General features: G+C 38.0%; 1 protein-coding gene across 15 annotated transcripts; it reads right to left on the bottom strand.

Moving 5' to 3' along the window:
- Positions 1–1,980: 1,980 nt before the first annotated feature.
- On the bottom strand, positions 1,981–23,124 carry LOC306854961 (death-inducer obliterator 1-like). Of its 15 annotated transcripts, none has more exons than XM_079393283.1 (17): positions 23,005–23,112; positions 20,734–20,783; positions 19,755–19,867; positions 18,498–19,380; positions 15,517–15,856; positions 13,277–13,495; positions 12,758–12,971; positions 9,622–10,198; positions 9,200–9,359; positions 8,982–9,098; positions 8,743–8,907; positions 8,323–8,479; positions 7,716–8,190; positions 7,460–7,607; positions 7,253–7,342; positions 6,950–7,145; positions 1,981–5,945 (listed from the first exon to the last, which is right to left on the bottom strand). In XM_079393283.1, exons 3-17 carry the CDS (start codon positions 19,834–19,836, stop codon positions 2,464–2,466), a joined length of 7,305 nt encoding a protein of 2,434 aa, XP_079249409.1. In that variant the 5' UTR covers positions 19,837–19,867; positions 20,734–20,783; positions 23,005–23,112; the 3' UTR covers positions 1,981–2,463. The 15 variants fall into 15 exon arrangements, with proteins under 15 accessions (XP_079249409.1, XP_079249421.1, XP_079249419.1 ...); XM_079393295.1 differs by having other exon boundaries at positions 8,791–8,907; XM_079393293.1 differs by having other exon boundaries at positions 8,991–9,098.
- Between the last annotated feature and the right edge of the window lie 239 nt (positions 23,125–23,363).

Below are 23,363 nucleotides of genomic sequence, written 5' to 3'. Positions count from 1 at the left end.
TGCAGGTGCTGGTTGATCTGAGAGGTAACTTCAAAATATATCTGAAATTTCTTTCCTTCAGAGCCATTTAATCTTATAATTTAAGGTTTTTAGACTGTAAAGTGTTTTAATCGTTTAGAATAAAGACTATAACAGTACCACAGACCATTATTCCCCCCCCCCGTATATCCAAATTTTAATAATAATAAAAAAAATATCGTCCTTTGGTAGAAATAGGGACCAAGATGAACAAATAAACATTATTTTAAAAACTGAAATTTAAATAAATTAAACTGAATCATTAAATTTATTTATTATTACCTAAAGTTGCATACCCCTGCTAATTTTAGAACAAACCAAAATTTGACTTCATATATTGGTAACACCATAGACATAATTGGTGTCACCAGTGTTTGATTGAAATTATTTAATAATCAATGGCCCGGTTTCACAGATGGGGCTTAGACTAAACCAGGATTAGGCCATAGTTCAATTAGGACATTTACCCCAGGTTTCACAGAAAAGGCTTAAGATAGTCCCAGACTAAAATGCTTGTTTGAGCGGTCTCAACTGAAAATATCTTGCTCTGACATATCTTAAAATACGTCAGTGTCATTGTTCAAGATGCACACCTTAATGCTTTCTTCCAAGGCATTTTTTGTAAAAGTTGCTTAAATATCCTAATTTAACTAAAGCCTAGTCCTTGCTTAAGCTAAGCCCCGTTTGTGAAACCGGGCCTCAAGTAATTTTTATAAACATGCTTAGAAAAAAATTACTGGGGTGCATCTTGAGACAACACAAAGGCACAAATATATTCTAAGATCAGTCAGTGCAAGTTTATTTCAGTTGAAACAGCTCAGACTTACATTTTAGTCTAGGACTGGGTTTAAACCTTGTCTGTGAAACTGGGAGAAAATGTTCTTAAGCTTCTATTTTATTGGATATAGTATAGCAATACATTTTATTAGAAAAAAAAATATTTTTACAAATTCTGCCTCTCATTTGCCACCCCAATTGAAGAATGACCCTGCAACCGACTAGGCCTACAGTAAAGTTGTGGTTATGTTCTGTCTTTAAGTTCTAAAAATGTGTGAAAATTACCTACATTTGAGTTTGTAGCAAATGAGTATGTAATCTTTCGTACATATTACGAAGTCATGTCAAGCTGCTTAAAAAAAAAAAAAAGCAGAAACCATTTTTACGTGCCGTCCCCGTAATCTGACTTGTCAATCATCCTGCCACATTTCACATCCTGGCGTAAACATTACTCATTTAATTTTCATGATCCTCATCAAAACTAAATGATTATAATTTAATTTAAGATACTCCCACCGTACAATTGCATGACACTGTATTTTATGCCTCATATTTCGCAGCAGCTGATGGTTCACTGTGTAATGAGCCTATCATTGTGTTCATCAGATCTTACAAAGATTTTTTTTAAACAGCATTCAACCCTTAAACTTGTGAAATGTTTAAGATGACACCCCTGGTCCCGCATGCAATAGTTCTTAATTAGCCTAAACTGTCCCAGCAAGCACAGATCAACACAAGAAATAATTTAAAATTAGTAAATACACCGTCCAGTCATCCGTGTAACTCATTCCAACATATTAAAATGTATAATTCTAATGTCAGGTAGGCCTAGCTTATTATTCAAAGTAGGAAACGATTAATTATTTTATATATTATAAAATAATTAAAAGTTAGTGATGAGTTACTTTACTTGGATTGCTTTGGATAGAGGAAACTATTAGAAATTAAGTACAAAGTTTCAAATAATTTTATACTAGTGAAATGTACTGCAATTGATTGTTATTAAATACCATGAATAAAATGACTTTAAATGTGCCATGCCTGACATGCTTACATTTTAGAACGATTTAAACAGCAAGTTTTAATACATACAATTTAACCTGCATGAAAGTTTACTTGGTCATGTATAAAATGTTACAAACTATTTTTAACCCCCCAAAAACTTAAAAGGAAACACAAAGAAATGTATTATCACAGAGAATTTAATTGAACAAATGTAATGAACATAAGGAGTGGCTTCAGGTCAATCATTTCCAATAGTCTTCATTAAATGCTGGTTAAGCTTTTACCATACAAAGACCTTCTTCTGAAGACATTTTTTCCTTTAAACATAATTTTAAAGCTATATGGCTTATGACTTCTCTATTTAGAAAAAAAGTAGTTAAAAACGTACCTGTATATACACAAATACACATATTTACAGTCTTGTTTTATTCTTAGTGAAGTTTTCCATATTTTTCTTTAAAATAGAAGTACAGGGAGTGAGTATGTTGTGCTGACAAAATTATCACCACACAAGTACACCTGAAGATGTTATCATCAAGGACTTATAAGTAAAAAGCATAAAATATTCAGCAAGAAAAGAGTACAAAAGAGACTTAAGCGCAATGTTCAAACCCATGCAGATTTAGAAAGAAAAAAAAAGTCAACAGGCAAGATGAATGACCTTCATGATGGGTTTTCAGATTCTGTAGACTTTGCCCTTGAGCTGTCAGATCTTTCTTTTCTGTCATTTTTCTTTTCCTTGCTCCTGCTTCTGTCCCGTCTGTCTCTGTCTTTCTCCTTGCCTCTGTCTTTGTCACGTTCTCTGTCACGATCTCTTCTGTCACGATCTTTTCCACGTTCTCGTTCACGACTCCTTGAGCGTTCTCTTCTCTTGTCCCTGCTGTCTCGATCTCTGTCACGGTCTCTTTCTCTGTCTCTGTTCTTTGCTCTGTCTCGGTCATGGTCTTTTCGCTCTTGATCTCTCTCCCTGCCGCGGTCTCGGTCTCGATCCCGGTCTCTCCTCTTGTCTCCATCTCCATCTCTGTATCGGTCAGACTCTCTGCCTCTACTGCGATCCCTCTCTCTACTGTGTTCTCTCTCCTTTTCCCTGCTACGGCCCCGCTCCCTATCTCTTTCCCTGCTCCGGTCTCTTTCACGATCCCTTTCTCTGCCCCGGTCGTGCTCCCTGTTCCAAACCCATGATCGCCCACCATGATCACCTTCTCGATCTCTGCCTCTTCTCCTATCTTCAGACAAATCCCGCTGTCTCTCTTCAGACAACCTTGAGGAGGCATCTCTGTCACGTGAACCACCATCAAATCTACTTGGACGGTTATGTGGCTCTGAACTATCTCTGGAGGAACAGCTTTGTCTCCTCATTTCAGGGGAGTGCTGTCTCCAGTGGTCATCACGGTGGGTGTCTGGGCTGTGTCCACCTATACGGCCCGGTATTGGGATGGGACCTTCAGGAGGTGTTGGAAGCAGAGGTCCACGAACAGGTCTAACATCTCGACCATCACCTGGGGTGTCATCATTGTAGTTAAATCGTGTTGGCTGACCAACAGGTTCCTTATCATAATGTCCTGACGGTGGACCTCTTGGGCCACCAAACTGCTGCACCGATGGTCCCCGGTGCCTCTCAAAGTCTTGAGATGAAGTTCCCCGTGGTTCCTCAAATGATCCCCTGTGTTGAGGTGAACCACGGAATTGGTTTGGAGGTGGAAATCGCTGTCCCGACATTTCACTTGAGGGTCCAGGGGGTCCCCTTCGTCCATCAAAGTGGTTTGGCAGTGGTACCCTAAAAGGAGGCCCTTGTGAAGGTATCTGGGGCTTCTCTAATCCCTGATGATAAGAGCTTCCACCGTCTTCAAAGTGATCACCAGGCCCTCTTGACATACTAGATGGAGGGCCATGATCCCCAATGTTATGAAGTGGAGGTGGACCTCTTGGACCAGGGAAGTGGGATGGTGGTGGTGCTCTGTTATCAAAGTGATTTGGAGGGGGACCAGAAAATGGTGGAGGGGGACCCCTGGGTGCAGAGAAGTTAAAAGGGAGTGGAGGCCCATTAAACCTTTGTCCATCAAAGCTGAGAGGTGGCCCGGGTGGTGGAGGCCCTGGAGGTGGGCCTCTTGGTCCGATATGCTGAGGGGGCATTGAATTAATGGAATTGTCAAATATCTGAGGAGGGGGACCTCTCTGACCCATTGGCTGGAATGGAGGTAGTCCTCTTGGTGTAAAATTAGGAGGTGGTGGACCTCTTGGTGCAGCATCAAACTGAGAACTGCTACCCCACTGATTCTGGAAAGGCGGATACGATCCATGTGGTGGATACTGAGAATGATCACTATCCCCAAGGGGAGGAGGTGGACCTTGCATTGGGGGAATCTGTATGGGCGGTGGTCCTGACATTGGAGGAGGGAGATGCATGGGTGGTGGTGGGCCTTGGATGGGAGGTGGACCAAGAATAGGTGGAGGGCCAATAGGAGGAGGAAAAGACATTGGAGCTGGAATGTTAGCAGGGTTTGTTGTTGGTATGTGCTGTATATGGGAACTGTGAGAATCCATATAAGATGAGCTGTCTTGGATGACATCTTGTGGCACTCCTGAGTGTAAAGAAGTAGATGAAGTACTGATTGTTGAAATGTTATAATATGTGGTTGCAGTAGTCTCAATAGGCTTCCCAATGGATGAAACTTTATCAGCTTTTAAAATACTGGCAGAATTAGGCCAAACCTCCTCAAAACTTTTGATCTCAGATTCAATGGGGTTGTCCTTCATTTCGAGTTCCTCTTCAGGTTCTTTTTCCATGTAGCTTTCAACTAATTCTGGGTCAATCTTTTCCCCTAGTAACGGAATTGAAACCTCTGTGCTCTTTGCATCCATAAAAGGCACCTTTTCAGTCTTGCTTCCTTCTTCACTCTCATCCCCCTCTTCAGACTTGGATGCTTCTGGCTGCTGAATGGCAGGCTGCACTGAATCTAGGGTGGCAGTGACTTGCAATAGGGGAATATCTGTGGCTGCAGAAGGTTCCTCTACTGATGTATCCTCGGTAGTGTCCAACTGTGCAGTTTGTGTGTATGCAACTGTGCATGCTCGTGTTGGTGATGTCTCTGTCGCTGTACCTTGTTGTGGAGATGGTTTGTCTGATGTAAGAGGAGATTCTTCCTCTGCTTCTGTGGAATCAGACATCTGTCTTCTACTTGCAGCTGCCTGTCTAGGGTCTCTACTCTGCCTTGGGTCTCTTCTCTGGTTAATAATTGGAGCAGCTGAACTCTTTGCCACCAACTCTTCAACCTTTTTACCAAGCTGCAGCAGTTGACTGTTGGCCAACAGAGAAGTAACAGGCTGAGAAATCAAAGTTTCTGGTATCACTGGGTCCTCGTGCTTCTGTTCCTCAGTCTGTTTTTCTTCAAGCACCTTTTGATGCTCAGTTAATTTCTTAGCACTTGGATCAACATCATCAAAAAGAGAGTCATCCTCAGGGTCATAAGCCACATCATCCACAACGGAGTTGACCTCTGCTTGCTTTACTGCAGCAGTTACTTTTGTTGTATCATGGGTATTTTCTGTACTATAGTCAACAGATGGGTCATATTCTTCCTCAGGATCATATGGTCTGTCATCCTGTACTTCTACCTCTTTACCCTTGGTTATTGAAAACTGCTGTACAATTGGACCTAACAGGGATACAGAAGGCACAGAGACGTCCACAGCACTTTGATCTGAAGGTGATAACGAGACATCAGAATCTTGCTTCTTACCAAAAAGTGTTTTAAGGATAGTCTGAAGTGGTGTGGAAGAAGCTGTAGATCCTGCTGAGACATTGGAGGATGGAGAATTACTGCCTGTGCTAGTGTTGACACCAGGTGCTTTCACAGAGGACAGTATTGAAAACACAGATGAGACAGAACTTGAAGACTCTGAGGCAGTGAGGGGTGGAGGGGTGCCTGGGGGAGTTGTGCTTATGGCATCCAGACTAGATCGAAGAACTTTGTCCTGTTTTATTTCAGATTTACTATTAGTGGATGGTTTTGGAAGGCCTGTCTCATCATCTCTGAGAGTTTTGGATCGTTTTTCCTCATTCTCTAGAGGGGCTCCAGGACGCTTCTTGTCCTTCTGGCAAATTAACAACCCCAGAAGGAGATTGGGACGAGCTGGTTCTAGACCTGCAAAATAAATATGAAACATAATTTCACAAATAAGTCCTCTATAGACCCATCATTATGATCCACAGATTCATCTAATATAACACCGACATACTATAACATATTTTAGGTAGATGTTAATAGGCAGGAAATATACAATTAGAAGAGCTTGTTCCACACAATACAAAATACAACAAACTGGTTATTAAAAACTTAACTACACACATTTTACCACAAAAGGCTAGATAATTTATGTATTAATGTTCCCTTATACACCATAAAACCTCTTAATTATATAAAAGTTATAGCTGTATTTAATTAATGATAACACTACTCATGTTCCTCTAGCAAACGTATGCCAATAATGATAATTTCAATCATGCAAATTTTATGCATTAATTTGTCTTAACTTGTTGACAAACACAAGTCAGTCAATCCTTGGGCACATCGGATGACTTCCTTATTGTTTTTATAAGACAAGATGACGTCTAACATATAACTTACCATGGTTGCCATGATATTACTGCTTGTCCGACAGCAGACAGCATAAATGGGCATTTTTAAATTTAATATTCAGCAACGTGGCAAAAGTTATATATTACATTTTTAGGTACACATTGAGAAACTCCATTTTAAACACTTGTTCTTACAATGAAATATGAACCTGAAAAAATAAGGCTAGGACACAAATATCTAGGACATCAAACTTGGATTCATGATACATTTTATTAGAAAGTCTTAAAATACATGACAACAAAAATAAGACAAGCAAAGAATAAGTATACAAACAACTTTCTCTTGAACAAACTCGTACTGTATTGCAGCACATTTGATATGGCCATGGTTTGTTTTTCTTTTTGTAAATTGTGGAACAAGCTTTCAATTCACAGAATAAAGAGTTAAATAAAAACATGACTTCAATCATGCTTACCTGGTGTTAACATCAAAAATTGCTTTCCATTAAAAGTCAGAGGAAAACAGATGATTCTTTAAAGAGATTTTTTAATATCCTTGTATATGCTTACCTGGTCCATCAAATGGCAGAAGTTTCGCAGGAAGAGGGTCTTTTGAGCTCAGAGGGATGAGGTAAAGGTCTTTAATGCGTTTGTTGCTGTTTGCCACAACTCCAAACCGCTTACGGCTACTGAAATAAGAAAACAGAGACACATACGCCGCCACCTCCTCTTCAGTTGCTGGATGGAAACGAATGAGGCTGAGTTCCTGAAAAAACACTCAGCATCAGAAAACAGCACTCAAATGAAGTACAGTTTAAATTAACTTTTTTGAATTTAATTCTAGTGAATATTAAATGTTTTTTCTTTCCATACTTTTGAAAGTAAAGTCTTCAACTTTCCCACATAATCCCATACAGTGTGTGGTGATATTCTACCACCAATATGAATAGTGTCAGGCAAGTCCTGCAAAAAAACGCAAAAAAAAAACAAAAAAACAACAAGAGTTGTTAAAATGAAACCGTAACATGAACCCTACCATATAATATTAAGATCTTTAAAGTAAATCCTTCGAAAACAAACCTCCTTAATATGCTCAAATGATCCTGACACCAAGTAGGCTTTTGTGACAAACTTGGCAACAGAGTGCATATTTATGAATCCTTTCCACATCATCTCTTGTCCAGACAAGAACAAAGCGGTTTCACCCTCAGGAGGGGGCTCTGACACACTGATTATGAAAAACAATGCAATTACAAATATTACTACATTTAAAACTGGCAACAAAGCAAAATGAAAGACATTTTACATTAAAAAAATATTACATATATTCCTGCACCTGGTAGTACCGGACCCATAAGAGGCTGGTTTCGGGATCACAGGCCTGGGTATAGACACTGGGGCAGGAGGGGGCATAGGCAAAGGTCCCTTTGCTTCTACAACCACAGGTTCAACAGAGATAGGAATATTTGCTGGCACAACAGGAACAACAGCATCAGGAACTATCTGAGGCACAGATGAGCGGTGGCCAGCAGTACGAGGATCCCTTCGAGTTATTGTAACGGAAGAGACTGCAGGTACAACAGCAGGGACTGAGGCCCGAACCGCTGGAAATACACCGCTTGGATCTTCCACCACAGATGTAGAATCAGACATGGGCGTCTCAAGACCAGAAAGAGAGGAAACCTGAGGGAGATCAGCAGGGGATTTGCATGGTCTTGGCTCTGATTTAGGCTTAAAAGATTGCTCTGGCTTTTTAGGCACAGACATTTTGTTTTTTTTAGATGGTGGCTCATCATCTGCCCACTTCTGGCCTGAAAAATAAGCAACATGTTATTTAAATGTTAGTTATTAAAAAGATCATCTGTATAAATACGACTTGTAAGAGCCACTTTTCAGTAGGTCTTAAGGGTATGTGGCTTTTTATTGTGGTAATATAGTCCCACCTGTGCAGATCTTGCAGTTCAGGTCAAAGAGATGAGCCCTGTGCTCTGCTGTAGTGTCTTTTAGCATACTACTGAAGATATCTGGCATTGAACTGCCTTTCCCAGTAGAAACGGTGGCTTGTGGTGCAGAAGTAGGCCGCGTGTCCTCCTGGGAGTCCTGCTCAAAAAAGGACAAACATAGAAGGAAAGGATCAATAAACAATCTTTTAATAATTTTAGAATGCTATTCTCATCCATTTAGTCATACATGTTTATATGCACCCATGTAAAAGAAAGGGAAAATTAAAATAAAAAAGGTGGCATGTATAAAAACAAATAGTGCATTCAGCAAAGTTGCTTTAGAAATTGAATTGAGAGCAGTACAGATACAAAGGTGTGTGTAAGATTAGACATGCAGAAAGCAAGAAAGCCAGCACTTACAGCAGCAGAAGCCAAGTGGGAAGATTTGGAAGTGGCAGGCATACATACATCTCCATCAGACATAGGAGGAGGAGCCTCCTCCATGTCCACATCTGGGGGAGCACCCTCCTGTCTGGATCCACTTTTGGGCTGTCCTGACTGGGATCTCCCACTCACATCCAGACTCTTCAGGAATAAGTACATCATTTAAGCAAAAAGTGCAGTGACAGTTTAGACAAACAAATTCCAACTTGTTTTACCTCAGAGACCTCTGATTTTCTCCAGTCTGACATCTCCTTGGAAAGAAGTTCTTCTGGACTAAGTCTCACCAGCCTGAAAGGACTGATCTCGCCACCAACCACACGATAGAAAAGGCCCTGCCACACAGATAAGTAAAATAATACAACTCTCTCCAAAAATACTAAAAGATCTATGGAGATTTCAGTAGAAACATAAACATACAAATAAAGTGACTAACCTTGTTTTTGGGGTCCTTTAGATTGAACATAAGAGACCTGTACTTGTTCTTGTACTTGTTATCAGTGTTCATATAAATGTTAAACATCTCCTTCTCAATGCTGACCGCCAACTTTCCCGCTTCGCTCTCAGACATGGAAAGATCATCACTGTCACTGACCCTGTAGCACAAAGATGAATTTAAAATCATATTTTTGCAACTTGATTAAAAATTTTATATTTCAACTGCATGAGTCAGAAGTAAAAATGCAAAATGTATTTAAATATGCAATTTGATATTTCATAAACAGAACCAAAAAAAAATCAGTTAATCTGAATGTTTATTTTAGCCATAAAGTTTGATATTAACAAATACTAAATTGGTTCATGAGAAAAAAAATTAGCAGACCGAAGTAAATGTTATGCCTCTGAAACATCTCTAACCTTTTATATAGGATATCAGTCAGTGATCGTCTGATGTTGGATCTCATCTGGTTGTTAGGTGGTGGCTGTGGAGGAGCAGCAGGTGCAGCGGGTTGGGTTGGTTTAGGTGCTGAGTGCTGGGTAGATGACACTGGTGATGGTGGGGTTCTAGAGTTTGGAGAGGGACCAGGCTCTGCAGAGTCCTTTTGCACCGCCTGTGGCTGCTTTTTTGGGATTGTAAAGGTGCTCTTGCCTACACGGAGAGCTCCAGACGCATGGTGGCGAGATCCCGGTGGGCCTGGAGGTGATAAAACCGGAATTGGCGGGATGGGAGGTCCAGGCTTTTTTGGTTTGGCTTGTATGAGTATAGGCTGTTTTCTTAACTCTCTTCCGCTGCTCAAAGGTGCTGCACTTGGTTTGCCTTTGGGAAGAGGCGAGGTGGTAGCAGCAGCTGCCTTTGTCCCCTTGGAGCCAGGAGACTTCTTCCCACCTTTGGGGAGAACATTTGAAGCAGGTGGTTTCTTGTCAGCGGACGCAGTTTCCTTCTCTGGCTTGACTTCTTCATTGTCCTCCTTTTCTTTGTCTTTTTGGACAGCTGCTGGAAAACAGATGGTATAAATTGATTCATGAACAAAGAAATGAAATGGCAAACCTAAAGAATAAAAAAATAAAAACATCACAATTTCACAGCTTTGTATTTGTCAATCCACAAAAAAATAAAATGTATATATAGTATGCTCAATTGTAGTGCCTTGCCTTAACACTGTAATAGCTTTCTCAAGTTACTTAACATGATGACCACCTTTACCGGTTAAAGAATTGCTGCATACAAAGAAAATGTTTAACTTGCAAGCTTTATTTAAAAAAAATCTTACAATTATATTCAAGTCAGTATTTAAGGGCAGTTGATTCACAAACCAGTCAGCTGTATTTGTGTGTGTGGGAGTTTGTATGTATATATAAATATATATTTTAATTATATTCTTTAAGCAAATTATTAGAATCAACTAATTAGACTAACCAGAGCACAGAGCGGCTATTAATAAAATAATTATATGTATAATCAGAATTTGAAGGGTTCATAGCAAAATCCCTTCAGTTATTAAGACTTGATCTTATTGCCAATTTTAATTCACTTCTGCCTTGTTTTAATTATATTGTCAGGATATACACCTCTAACTCAATTAAAGCTCTTTGAGGAAAAGTCTGAAAAATGTATATCAATTAAAATGCATTATAATGCATTACAACAAAGCACATCAAGTACATGAAACAAATATCTTGATGTAATAATTCATGGAAATCAAGGACTTTATAAATGATTATCTTACCAGCTACAGGGAGGGGGGGGGGGGGGACATTTCAATGTTCAACATGAACACAGATATATTTAATTATATAATAACTGTACAACAATTAAACATCACTTTCTATTGTAGAAATACATCCTAAAAAGCACTTTCAAGAGCAGGTATACAGTGTACCACCGAGCATCAATGTAACCCCATTCAAGCGTTACCCATATCAGCCAAATTTCTCCATATCTTGATCACCACAACACAATCAATCCTAGGCAACCTTATGTACACTAGTGCCACATTTAAAAGACTAAAAACCATGAAAAATGCTGCTGGGACCAAGACAAAAATGATTGGCATTAATTTTGATTTTCTACTTCATTTTGTAGTATCAAAAGAATGTCCCACATTAAAAGTACTTAAGCTATCCTTTTTCTTCTTTTGTCGTTTTTGCATAGGATAAACAAAACTTGCCCTCTACAAAAGTCTACCATTCCTACTAAGGCAAAAAACTCGTGCTCTAAAATCTCTGCATCAAATCAGCTGCACTCTGTTTTCCACAAGTACACTACGCTCTCAATATGTAATTTGTTCATATGTAAATATTAAATAAAACAAGCGTATCAGCTTTGGTCTACATTCTGTGTATATGTATAAATACAGCTTGACATTTCCGTGTGCTGCAGTTATGAGGCGTGTGAATTCTGTTGTTGTCTGCTGTGGGGTGATAGGGTGTCCTCAGCTGTTCTTCATACGATCCCTCATTACTTCAGCTCACTTTCTGGGCTCTCGGACTTTTCTGACATGCCACAGTTCTTCTCTCAGGCCGGCTCCAACGACTGTAGGCTTCTTTTCGCAAATCATGCTGAGACATTTAGCAGATGGCTGACAAAAACCAAAAACAGGCAGAGGCCGTGCCATCCCATATTGTCATCCAATAAAAAGACTTCTCACACAGGGCCAGAAGAGCATTATCCGCAATTTCACTTTATTTTGAATGCCACTTTGTCAGAGGAGGATTTATAAATGCAGTGCATTTAAGTCAAAGGACTAAAAGCTGTTAGTTATAGTTAAAGTTATGTTTTCATTACTATGTAACAGCAACGTAATCAAACGTCCAAATGATCAAAGATGTTCTATTCTTAGTTAGGGAAGGAGGGCAGGAGAAAAAGACACCAAACCTACCTGTTCTGGTGTGAGGTCAGTACATCTTTTTGGATGAAGTTTTTGCCCCGATGATGGCAGGGATTGGAGATAAGTGGCAATGGCATTCCATACATTGAGAGACTCAAAATCACACGCATACATACTTTGTCGGTCAGAAAGCTTTACAAAAGCATACCACGGCAAGGCACTACAGTTTGAGCTCAGATCCATAGAATCTACATTTTTCTTTATCACTTATTTGGTGCAAAACTAAATTCACTTGGATTAAATAGATTAAATACTTAGTCATAGACTGTAAAACAGTCTATTATGCATTTTAGATCTTAAATACTTACCCTTTGCTATTTTTTTAAACTTACCTGTTCTGGAGCTGAATAGCCTGATACAGATACTTTCCAAATATTATCACCTTCCAGTGTTGCATAAAAACACTGACAAAATATTTTAAGATGCAGCACAGGGTGTCCAACTTAGAAAATTCATAATTATAGCTGTGCTTACATTTTCCAGCACTAATATCCCTTTAAAAGCACAATTTCAAAAAATTTCAATCCAATTTCACCAGAAAAGAGCTGCTTTTTTAAAATCTGTGAATCTCCTAGACTGCAACAATTTCAATCTGCTGTTTTTGACAGTTCATCATTGGTAAAGACAGGTCAATAAAATGTGTAAACCCTCAGAGAGATACATACACGTTTTGTTTAAAACAGATGCTGATATGGGTGAAGTCTTTTCAGGCGTTACTGCAATGTAATTATGGTCACTGGACCAGGATGACATGGCTGGTGGTGGTGGATGCTCCTCTGCATGCTTGTCTTCATCCTCGTCATCATCTTCCTCAGTCCCAGATTCTGACTCCTCCTCACTCCCTTGGTTAGATGACCTCCTTTCCGTGCCAGACCTCCTCTGTAGTCAAGAACAGAAACCATCGTTAGCATGTATAGATTTAAATATCCTAGCATTATAGAGAAAGAGCTGATACAATACCCATCTTCTTGATTTAGAGAGCACCTGAATTAGCAACTACTGAACTACTAACACCTAAACACCACTTTAAGCGTATCCTCACAAAACAGTAATTTAGCCATATATACACAAACTCAAAATTAATTCTATATTTTTTTAAATAAATATACAGCAATCAAATTACCACCAATAAAGCCCATAATAAAATGAAGATATGATTATTATTGGTCGTCTACGAATAATACCTTATTTGGTGTTTTATTTGTGGTCTTTTTCTGTGCTTTGGGCCTGCCTCTCTCTTTCTGTTTGGAGTCTTTTCCATCTGTGGTGAAGGTCTTCATGGCGGCAGCGGCGTGTTTGAGTATGCAGTCGTTCCCACAGTAGACGGAGTCAGGGAGGGCATCTCTCTCACAGCCAGGGCCAATGCACTTTGGGAGGGAAGATCCTTCAACTGCCGACACCTGCTGAAACTCAGGGATGTCAAACCTCTGTGGCCACAAGATTACAGCAACAGATTTACACCTTATGTACTACGGGTGGGAGAAAAAAAATGTAAAATTCTCAGATGCATCGCGATTCTCTCTTCAATGATTCAGAATATTTCAGAATCGATTCTGAGCTTGTTTTTCCCCCTAGCGACGCGGCGGGCTTCACTGCACAGAATTTGCACTGAGACACGTGCAAATTGCTTGACAGTGTGTGCTTCCACCCACCGTGTTTTACTTTAGATATGCTTTCATTTATGCCGTTTGGAATGCAGTACTAATAGATGCACGAAACTCACGCACCGACAGACTTTCACATGTGCTTTGTGTTTGTCCTGAAGCTGGATTGCGGCTGCGGTTAAATGCACTTGCATTTTCGAATACTTTTATACGAAATTGATGTACACACAGTCAGATGTTTTCATTTCGAAATCGATCTGTGCATTAGTCTGAATGCAGCCTGTTAAAGCTGCTACTGTCTATGATCTCATCAGTAATAATCAAACGCCAATAATGCTGAGGAAAAAAGAAAAACCCATAACTATTGTCTGTAAAGTTTCGGATACTTGAACACTTATTTTAAATAAGTAATTGTTTTAAACAAAGTAGCCTGCTTATATATAATAATAAAAAAAAGTTAATTTTGCACAAAATAAATTTGATTTAAAATTTATATGAAAATGTAGCCATGTGCAGTAAAATTTGAAAGCTGAGAATGTGACATCGTGATATTGAGTTGATAATTGAATTGAATCGTGAAACCAAGATTCACACCCCTACTTTTAAGATGGCAGTACTGACACAAAGAGATTCCAACTATAAACAAAAACTGCCATTTTGGTTAAGATAAAGTTGTAAATTTGTATTTGCACAGCAGAAGAATTAATTGGGGAAAAATTGAAGATCAAGAATCATTTGAAACGGATCGTGACTCCCAAAATCGGAATCAGATCGTGAAGTGCCTGATTTTTTTTCAAATAGCAAGTAAAACAGTAGCATTTTTGCAGTATCAAAACAGTAATATGAATGTCGTCACATGACCTCATCAAGTTAAAAAATATTTTTAATCCAATTTTGTGTGAAAAAAAAAGTTTTAATTTTGTGGTCTGATCAAATAATGAGTGTAAGAAGTTTGTGGCTAATATTAATTCCAAGGTCATCCATGGCACTAATAAAAGGCATGGCACTGCATTGTGGAATCCAGTATTCAAAAGCTCTGTTCTATACCGCACACTTCGTTCACTCTAGTAGTGTATCTGGGTATTCTGCAAATACAGAAATTTCACAAGTCCACAGTATACATAATACATTCTGCAGCATTAAAAAGAGTAGCATGCTAGTATGCCAATTCAAATAGTCTCTGACTTCCCAAGGTTGTCATCTGCTGAAAAATCAATGACTGTGAATAGTGATGTTTTGGGAATTTTGCTTAAGGAAAAATGCAGTACCCCAAAAAATGTACAATTAAAAAAAAAAAAAAAAAGCTCAATAATGAAATTAAACCCAATAAACCCATTATTATATGCTTTGTAATGGCACTAAAAAAAGCATGGTTCTCAGATATTACTACAGCAAAAATGACATTTACTTCTGATGTTTGCGTAACATTAATCGAACTATTAGTGGTCAAAACCGAAAATCATAATTTTCCTGTACAATGTAACATTGCAAAAACACCCAGATATGATTAGATGCTAATTAATGACCATAACATTTTGAAAGATTATATATATATATATATATATATATATATATATATATATATATATATATATATATATATATATATATATATATATATATAAAAAAATATAAACACACATAAATTAAGCTTTCCAGCAATGCAACAGACTGTAAATTCCTGTAAGAAAAGCTAACAAATTTCATGCACAAAGCATCAAAACTGTATCCAAAACCAACAGGATGATTTCTTCAATCCCATGAATATACATGTAAACAAGGGCGCAACATTCAAACTTGTGTTTCATACTGAGACATACCGGCTGGAAAATCTTTATTTTCTTTTTCCCACTAGGATTGGTAGCCTTCTCGATCCTGCCCTTGATACCCAGGTCATCAGAAGCTGCAGTGATGGCTGCAGCAGTGCTAGATGGTGTAGCAAGACCGGTCTCACTTTTACGAAAGCCAGCTACTGGCCGTTTGCCATTCTCCGCAGCTGCTGTGGAAGAACCAGCCTTGTAAAACGGTCCCTTTTGTGTGTAGCAGTTGGGACAGACATAGTCCTCTCCGTTTCTTTCCATCAGTCGGCCACGTGCCTCAGAGATGCCAACGCAGTCGCCATGAAACCACTCCTCACAGCGATCGCAGCAGATCATAAACCTATGCACAAGGATTTAAATAATGACCAAACACCCTCAATAATCATTAAACCCACAAGAGATATGATAGAACTTCTGTTGACAAGAATAAAAAGCAAGCAATGGACAATTTCTGCTTTGAACAAACACTTGCCATGTTTCTTGTATCGTGCCTCATGAGGACAGAGCAACATTAACCAAGTGTTGAATTAACAATTATGACAAAGATTAGGAATGTACCAATAGGGCATTATGTAATCGACACCAATAATTTTTTGTCAAAATACTCAATTGCACATTTTGACTTTCATTTTGGGCTTAAAACACTTTCTAGCTAATTACTGAAATCCTGTGATCTTAGAATCTGAATGCTCACTGCTGATAGATTATGAAATACAGTCATTCCAGAAATCAGTAAAACAATGCAATTAAAAAAATATAGATCATTGGAATTGTTTGTATAATAGAATGGCACACGCATGTGCTTCACTCACACATTGAGCTATATCTACTTTTTGAAAACTCACAGATGCACAAGCAATTAATAAAATAAATGTTGTCTCTGTTGTCATATTCAGAATTATGATTCATGATTTTTAGAAAATGGCAGTTACTTCCTGCATATGATTCAGTTTAAATTGAGCCCAAATACAATGTAATATGGCACAGATCTTAAAATAATCATACAGCAACATGATACAGCTTTAAAAAAAAACTGTATCCTTCTGGATTACACTTACACACTCAAATACACACAGTCATATGCATACTGCATTCTGTGAATCTAAAGTGAGATTCGTGCATTTTGATCATACCATATATGGTTTCATAATGTAACACTGCAATTAATTAATTAATTACGTGTCTGATAATAACTTTCACAAGGCCAAATTGTTTTCAGCATGCAAACCAATTTCTAGCAGTGTTTCCCAGACAGGTTGTCAGGTATGCCGTGAAATATTATCACAACTTCCTATCTCTATTTTATTTTACTATTATTATTTTTAAATCAGTGCTATTGGTCATTCCAGTGTCTACAAATATTTAACCAAAGAAAAGCATTCAAAAAGCTTGTGACTCCACTGGATCCTCAAACTGTCAGTTAAAACCTTGTAACTCGTTTGCAATGCAAGGGTAAATAAATAACTGATGTTTGAATAAGTACAGCGATTTCTTTACTCAACAAACACGATATCTATAAAGGCTAATTTTTGTGCTTGAAGAGTGGAGAAGAGTTATCATATGCAGTCTAGTTGTAGCCAATGTGTGACCCTGGACCACAAAACTAGTCATCTGAAATGTATACATCATCTGAAAGCTGAATAAACAATCTTTCCATTGATGTATGGTAAGGATGGGACAATATTTGAAAATCTGGAATCTGAGGGTGCAAAAAAAAAAAAAAAAAAAAAAAGAAAAATTGCCTTTAAAGTTGTCCAAATGAAGTCCTTAGCAACGCATATTACTAATCAAAAATTACGTTGTGATACATTTACAAAATATCTTCATGGAACATGATCTTTACTTAATATCCTAATGATTTTTTTGCATAAAAGAAAAATCTACAATTTTGACCCACACAATTTATTGTTGGCTATTGCTACAAATATACCCGTGCAACTTAAGACCCTTGTTGTCCAGGTTTTAAATATCCTGTGCATTGCGGTTCATCTTTTATATCATGAGATTTTGGCCAAATGTATTAAACAACAAATTCTAAGCTCCCATATAGCTACAATAAATGTTATGATCTGTAAATTGATGAAAATTTAATGCATTGCACTTAGTGCATCAGATGCAGTCACTCTAATGACAGACAAAACACATACCTCTGACATTCGATGATTTTCATAAAATGTTAAGTGCAAGTGCCTGATCATATATAAAGCTACAATACCAACTCTGACAGCGCAGTGTTTATTTACAAAAAAAATAAAAGAAAAAAATTTGTTCTATAAGAAAAAAATATATAAAAAAAGAAATCCCCCCCCCCACCAACCCCCTTTCTTTTTTGCTATATTTCAGTGCTTAGTGGAGTGCCGTGGGATTTTTTTACTCATCAAAACGTGGCAGGGAAAAAAAAAACACATTAAGAAACACTGTTCTAGCACACAATATATTTAGATTCCACCTGGGCCTTAAGTCAATAAAACACTTAAGTCTCATGATTTGATTTAAAATACTCCAGGAGACACATGTGCACAGACTTACAGGGTATAAGAACACTTCAGTTTAGTTCCTTAGTGTTTTCACTCTTCTGCTCATGACACTCATAGAAGAACTCTTACTTTTAAAACATACTTTACTGAAATTAAACATCTATAAACTCGCTTTAACATTTTAATGGTCTGTATAATAACTTATGTAAGTGCTAAATACATTATAATAGTAATAATGCATTTATTACATAACATTTATACCAGTATATTAAAAATGTTGTTTCATAGTATTATATAATGGATCACAATTACTGTTTGCGTATAAACTATGTAATATTTAAAAAACTACATTAGTATTAAATAAAACATTCTATTAATTATTTATACTTTGCATCATACGCATTCTTTATACTGAATCTACAAGCATCAATAATTTAATTCTCCCAGTATTCATCAAATAACATATCAGCTAACAACATCTTGTGCACCTCCAAAGACACATACCTTTTGTTGTGTTTCTGCCTGCAGATGCAGTAAAGTGCATTAGGGTCATAACCATCACTGTCAGACTCACTGGACGAGGACTCTTCGTCATCATCATCATCATCATCTTTCTTCTTGTTGCGGAGCCTCACTCCTACTTTGGGTTTAGTGTCTCTTTGGGAGTCTTTACTGACTGCTCTAGTAGGACGTCTATTTATGGACTCGTCTGAGGTCTTCTCTTTGTTCTTATCACACTCCTCCTCACCTTCCTCGTCTTTCATCACTACATCCTTCACTTGTTCTTCTTTTGCTTCCACATCCTTTCCATCTCCAGCACTACCTGCAGTCTCAATATTTTCTTGAGTCTCTGTCGTTACCTCATCGGCAGCCTTTTCTTCGTTTTCAGAGCTGCCATCGTCACTCACCGAACAAGCTTTAGGCTTCACTGCCCTCCTGGTCCTTCCCCGACCCCTTTTCTTTTTCTCTGGTGAGGGCACTTTCTGTTCCTCTATTTTAGCATCTGCATTTCCATCAAAGCTGGCTTCAGAGGCCGTTTCAGCATCGGTTGGGGTCTGGGATGGAGGATCCCCTCCCTCAAGTCTTGAGGGACAACTTCTCCTGCCCGTTCCTCTTCCTCGCTTCACAGTGACCAGAAACTCTTCCAGTTTGTCTGTGCGTTTTGCTTGCCGGCCACTGCGACGCACTGGGGCGCCCTTGCCCTCTGGGGTCTCCGCTGCCATTTCTCCAGGGATTTCCCTTTTAGCAATGGTGGTCCGACGAAAGCCCCAAGTCTTCTTAAACTCACGTGAGGGCTTTGCGGATTTGTCAGGGTCCGCTACTTTGTCTTCACTAACATCACCTTGGTCTTTTTGATCTTTGCCTTCTTCGGAGACAGATGTTGGTTCTGTGTGTGAGACATAGCAAAATTATAGTTCAATTCAACAATAAATGTTTAATTATCAGCATGCTGCAGCTTTGCGATTTGGGTGACAATTAAAACTGTGATATGTGCTTTCAAGCTGATAAATCAATGAAAACATGGATGAAATTTAATTGATATGGTGACACCACATAAAAAAAAAAAAAAAAAAAAAAAAAAAAAAAAAGTTTAAAAAGCCATTTAATATTTTCCAGCGCATGCCCAGAATAGATTACAAGACTCTTAAATCTCAGTGATTACATCCTGTTTCAGTAATTTCTCAATCTGAAACCCAGATTGGAGTAAATCCCACGGCTCTCTTGTACAGGAGTGCATGTGGTGGAGTGGGCCGTGGGTACCTTGTGAGCTGGTATCCACAGGATCCTGGCTGGGCTCAGGCTCAGGGGCTTGAGCCAGCTCAGGGCTCACACTCTCCTCCATAGCAGAGGGACAATATTTTTCAAAAGAATATCTATAATTAAGAAAGAAGACAGATTTAATGGAGAGCACAACTCCAAAATATTACTACAAGTATTCTCAGCTGAAGTCATGTGGCTTCCCAGCAGAAGGTGTCAGTGTGTCTTTTTTCTTAAGGGTCTATCAAGCATTTAGTGGATGATTCAGATGCTTAAAAGTGCTCTATCCCTGATCTATTGCATCCAGAGGGGTGTGTCAAATCAAAATACTCAGTTTAGATAATCTTCCACACATCCTTACATTATACAGTTTAGAATATAACTGAATTATTACATGGCTACACATTTCTTGTGCACAAGATGCACACTGGACTCCTCAAAACTAGCCTATATTACTTAACACCATATATTTTGGGGCTTTCTATTTCCTCTAGCAACTAAAACTAACAAATAGACTAACCATATCATCTTTGTTGTTAAATTCAATCTGTATAATTCAGAGAATGCTGCTGCCTGAATCTTATATTTCCACATATAAATTCCAAATTACACTCACATCAGAGGACAATAAACAAGAAATTGTTTTACGTGAATTGTGCAAATATTGTGTAAAATAAGTTTGGTTTCAGTACATTTTTCTTAAAAAAACAACAACAAAATTATTAAACATAAATAAAGGTTGTACAAATCTTAAACAATGCAATCTAGAGAAAACCAGACCTGCTTAAGACAACACCTGCAGGCGCCAACATGCATTTGGCAAAGGCGATAATGTGTCATAAGTTACATTTATAAGGTTCAAGTTACCAGGACACACATACTGCCAACAATTTTCACAAAAATAAACAGTTACAGTGTGACTTCAGTTGTCAAAAACCATGCAGAGTCTCATAATACCGGTAACAGTAGTGAAATGCTGTACCTGTGTGCTATGAAGACGATGACTGGAACTCTTCTATTTAAGATACTGATCTATAAACAACACATATACACACAAAAACAATAAAAAATGGATTAAGATGTAAACTCTGAGGTTAGGACGGTTACGTCAACATCAGGATATATAACTTTCTGTACTTTCAGACTTCATATATAGCTTTCTGTATATAATTAATGTTCCTTCATTTTCAAATAGTTGGAAGTGTATCAAGTTACATACAAAAAAACAACAACAAAAAAAACAAAAGCACCATGTACTAAAACTGTCACCCAAGATCAACAGAACGGAGACATTGTATGTCACAAAATGTTGTATATTTTTGATAAATAGATGGCTTAAAAGTGACATGAAAATTACAAATTAGTATGTCTATAAAAACCCCTAAAGTTAATACATTTAAACAAATAGCCCGTTTACCTGAATACTACGAGCAAATTAATGTTCTTTAAAGGATTAAATGTAATTTATTTGATTTGGCTCTATTAGCTTAATAAACAACCACTAAAAATATTGTTCAATCACTGCATTACACCCAAACGCCTTCAAGTCGACAGCCAGTCCAACACTTTTGCAAAATTAATGCACTTTTAGTCATATATACAAACGAGCACATGCTGTAACTGCTATAATCCCTCTTACACACAATTACTGTAAAATCATTTCACATACTGGGCGTCATGTACAACACAATTGCTATCCAATAATATTAACACAAACTACAACAAACTAAGCAAAAATACGTATAATTGTTACATTACAAAACGTGCTTAAGGCCCAGTTATGAAATCCACGAATTCACCCTCGTTTTGTGTAATTTAAGGAAATATAATCCACTCTCAAAAGGATTCCGGTGTATTTATATTTAATGCCTTCCTGCACGCTACATTTTAAAATAAAACAAACACACAATATTGAGTGTCATAGTAACACACATAACGTTACACCCCAACAAAACTGACACGAAGAACTCCCCAAACTGCTGTAAAATATACATTCGCGTAATTCAAAGGCGGCGCAAAATGATAAAAACAACAGCTTCCAGGATTAAAAGTGTTTAGCTGTTACTTGCCAGTTAGCTTTAGCTAATCGCTAGCGTGCGACCTCCAGTCTCGCTTGCACAAGAGATCCTATTTTGCTCCTAGACTCACTCATGAGGTCTCACGGTGTAACGTTACGCAGAAATAAAACGGAACACAATTGTAAACGAGCTCTGCAGTATGTACTACTGGTGCTAAATCTAGCTCATTTCAGCGAAGCGGCTCTTACGAACAGCCGATGAATCAATTACGTTACATCCGATACAGTGGTTCTTCTTGACGCATCACGTGGTTCTTACGTCCTGGCATATCCGCTGCTGATTATTGCGTTATTGATAAGAGTGTTTATTGTATGTTTATGGGATTTAATGTGTCCCAGTGTTGAGTAGTTTTTTGAACCGATTCAAAGGGATTTGTTTGCGAATTGTATGTAAGTTAAGTTAGTAAGAGCACTGGTGGGGTTCGGTCACGGAGGGCTGCCACGTGAGAAGCGGTTAGCTACACGTAATAAATGTATTATTTAATGCCGAAGTAACAGAGAGAATTAACATTCATGCAAAATATGCTGAGACATTTTTTAATATTTTAAACCAGTGCAGCTTCCTCAACAGACATAGAATTTAAACATATCCTTCTCAGCACTGATTAGCTTTATATAGCTTGCAGAAAAATACATAAACATTAAGAAAAGTACTCCACATTATGATAAATTACATTCAAAAGAGGAAAACAATACACACGCTTAAATCAAAACCAGAGGACCGCACACACCCACTTTGTCGACACATTACAAATCAAAACGGCATTGCATATAAAAAAGTGCCAATCACATTTAATAAAGACGGAATGCAATCGTATACAGTTTAGAGAATAACATACGATCAAACTGTAGCTTTAAAAAAACGCGACTAACGTTACCATACACATGGGAGACATAAGTTAAACTCCTATAACAGAGATTCGGCTTTATTTAATTTAGAGACAAAACCTGTGCGGTTTCCTAATGTTAGTATGTCCTGGGTTGTTAGACTCCATCAGGAATAATCTTTGCTTATCATTTCAAATAAATATGGAGTCTCGTGGCGCCATTACTGGAGCGCGAGGTGCTCTGCTGTAAATCTGCCAAACCGTATCTGCATCCCTGTATTTATTCAGCACAGACGAACGGCGAAATTGCATGCGTTAGTGGTCAATACAGCTGGAAATGCATACTCACTTGTTAGCATTAAGATCGTTAGGCCTACGGTCAGTGCAACGGTATGGCCTCCATTTTCTGTTCTTGTTGATGATGGTGGCGAATGCAGTATTTGCTTTTGCTTGTAGTGCATGAGAACATGTCGTAAAACAGCGACGCAGTGTCTTGGGGGTGAAAATGCACCATCCGAGAATATCTGACATGCAGAAGTGCTGCTTGGTAAAAGCCATGCATGCAATACCCCTGGTACAATTTAATTATATTCTTCTTATACGATTTAATAATAAATAGGGGGTCTGGATTTGACGGGATTTACATATTTTATCGTTATTAGTAATAGTAGTAAAACAATTGATAAATTAAAAATATTTTATTTATTT

Source organism: Barbus barbus (genome assembly GCF_936440315.1).
Source record: "Barbus barbus genome assembly, chromosome: 35".
Taxonomy (NCBI): domain Eukaryota; kingdom Metazoa; phylum Chordata; class Actinopteri; order Cypriniformes; family Cyprinidae; genus Barbus; species Barbus barbus.
Note: the sequence above shows the minus strand (reverse complement) of the source record. Positions and strands in the feature narration are given on the sequence as shown.

Coding starts and splice junctions, on each gene's coding strand:
- LOC306854961 (XM_079393283.1), bottom strand. CDS start 19,836: ATGGAGGAGAGTGTGAGCCCTGAGCTGGCTCAAGCCCCTGAGCCTGAG. Junction 19,381..19,754: donor TGTGGATACCAGCTCACAAG/GTACCCACGGCC, acceptor TCTCACACACAG/AACCAACATCTGTCTCCGAA. Junction 8,191..8,322: donor GAACTGCAAGATCTGCACAG/GTGGGACTATAT, acceptor CTTATTTTTCAG/GCCAGAAGTGGGCAGATGAT.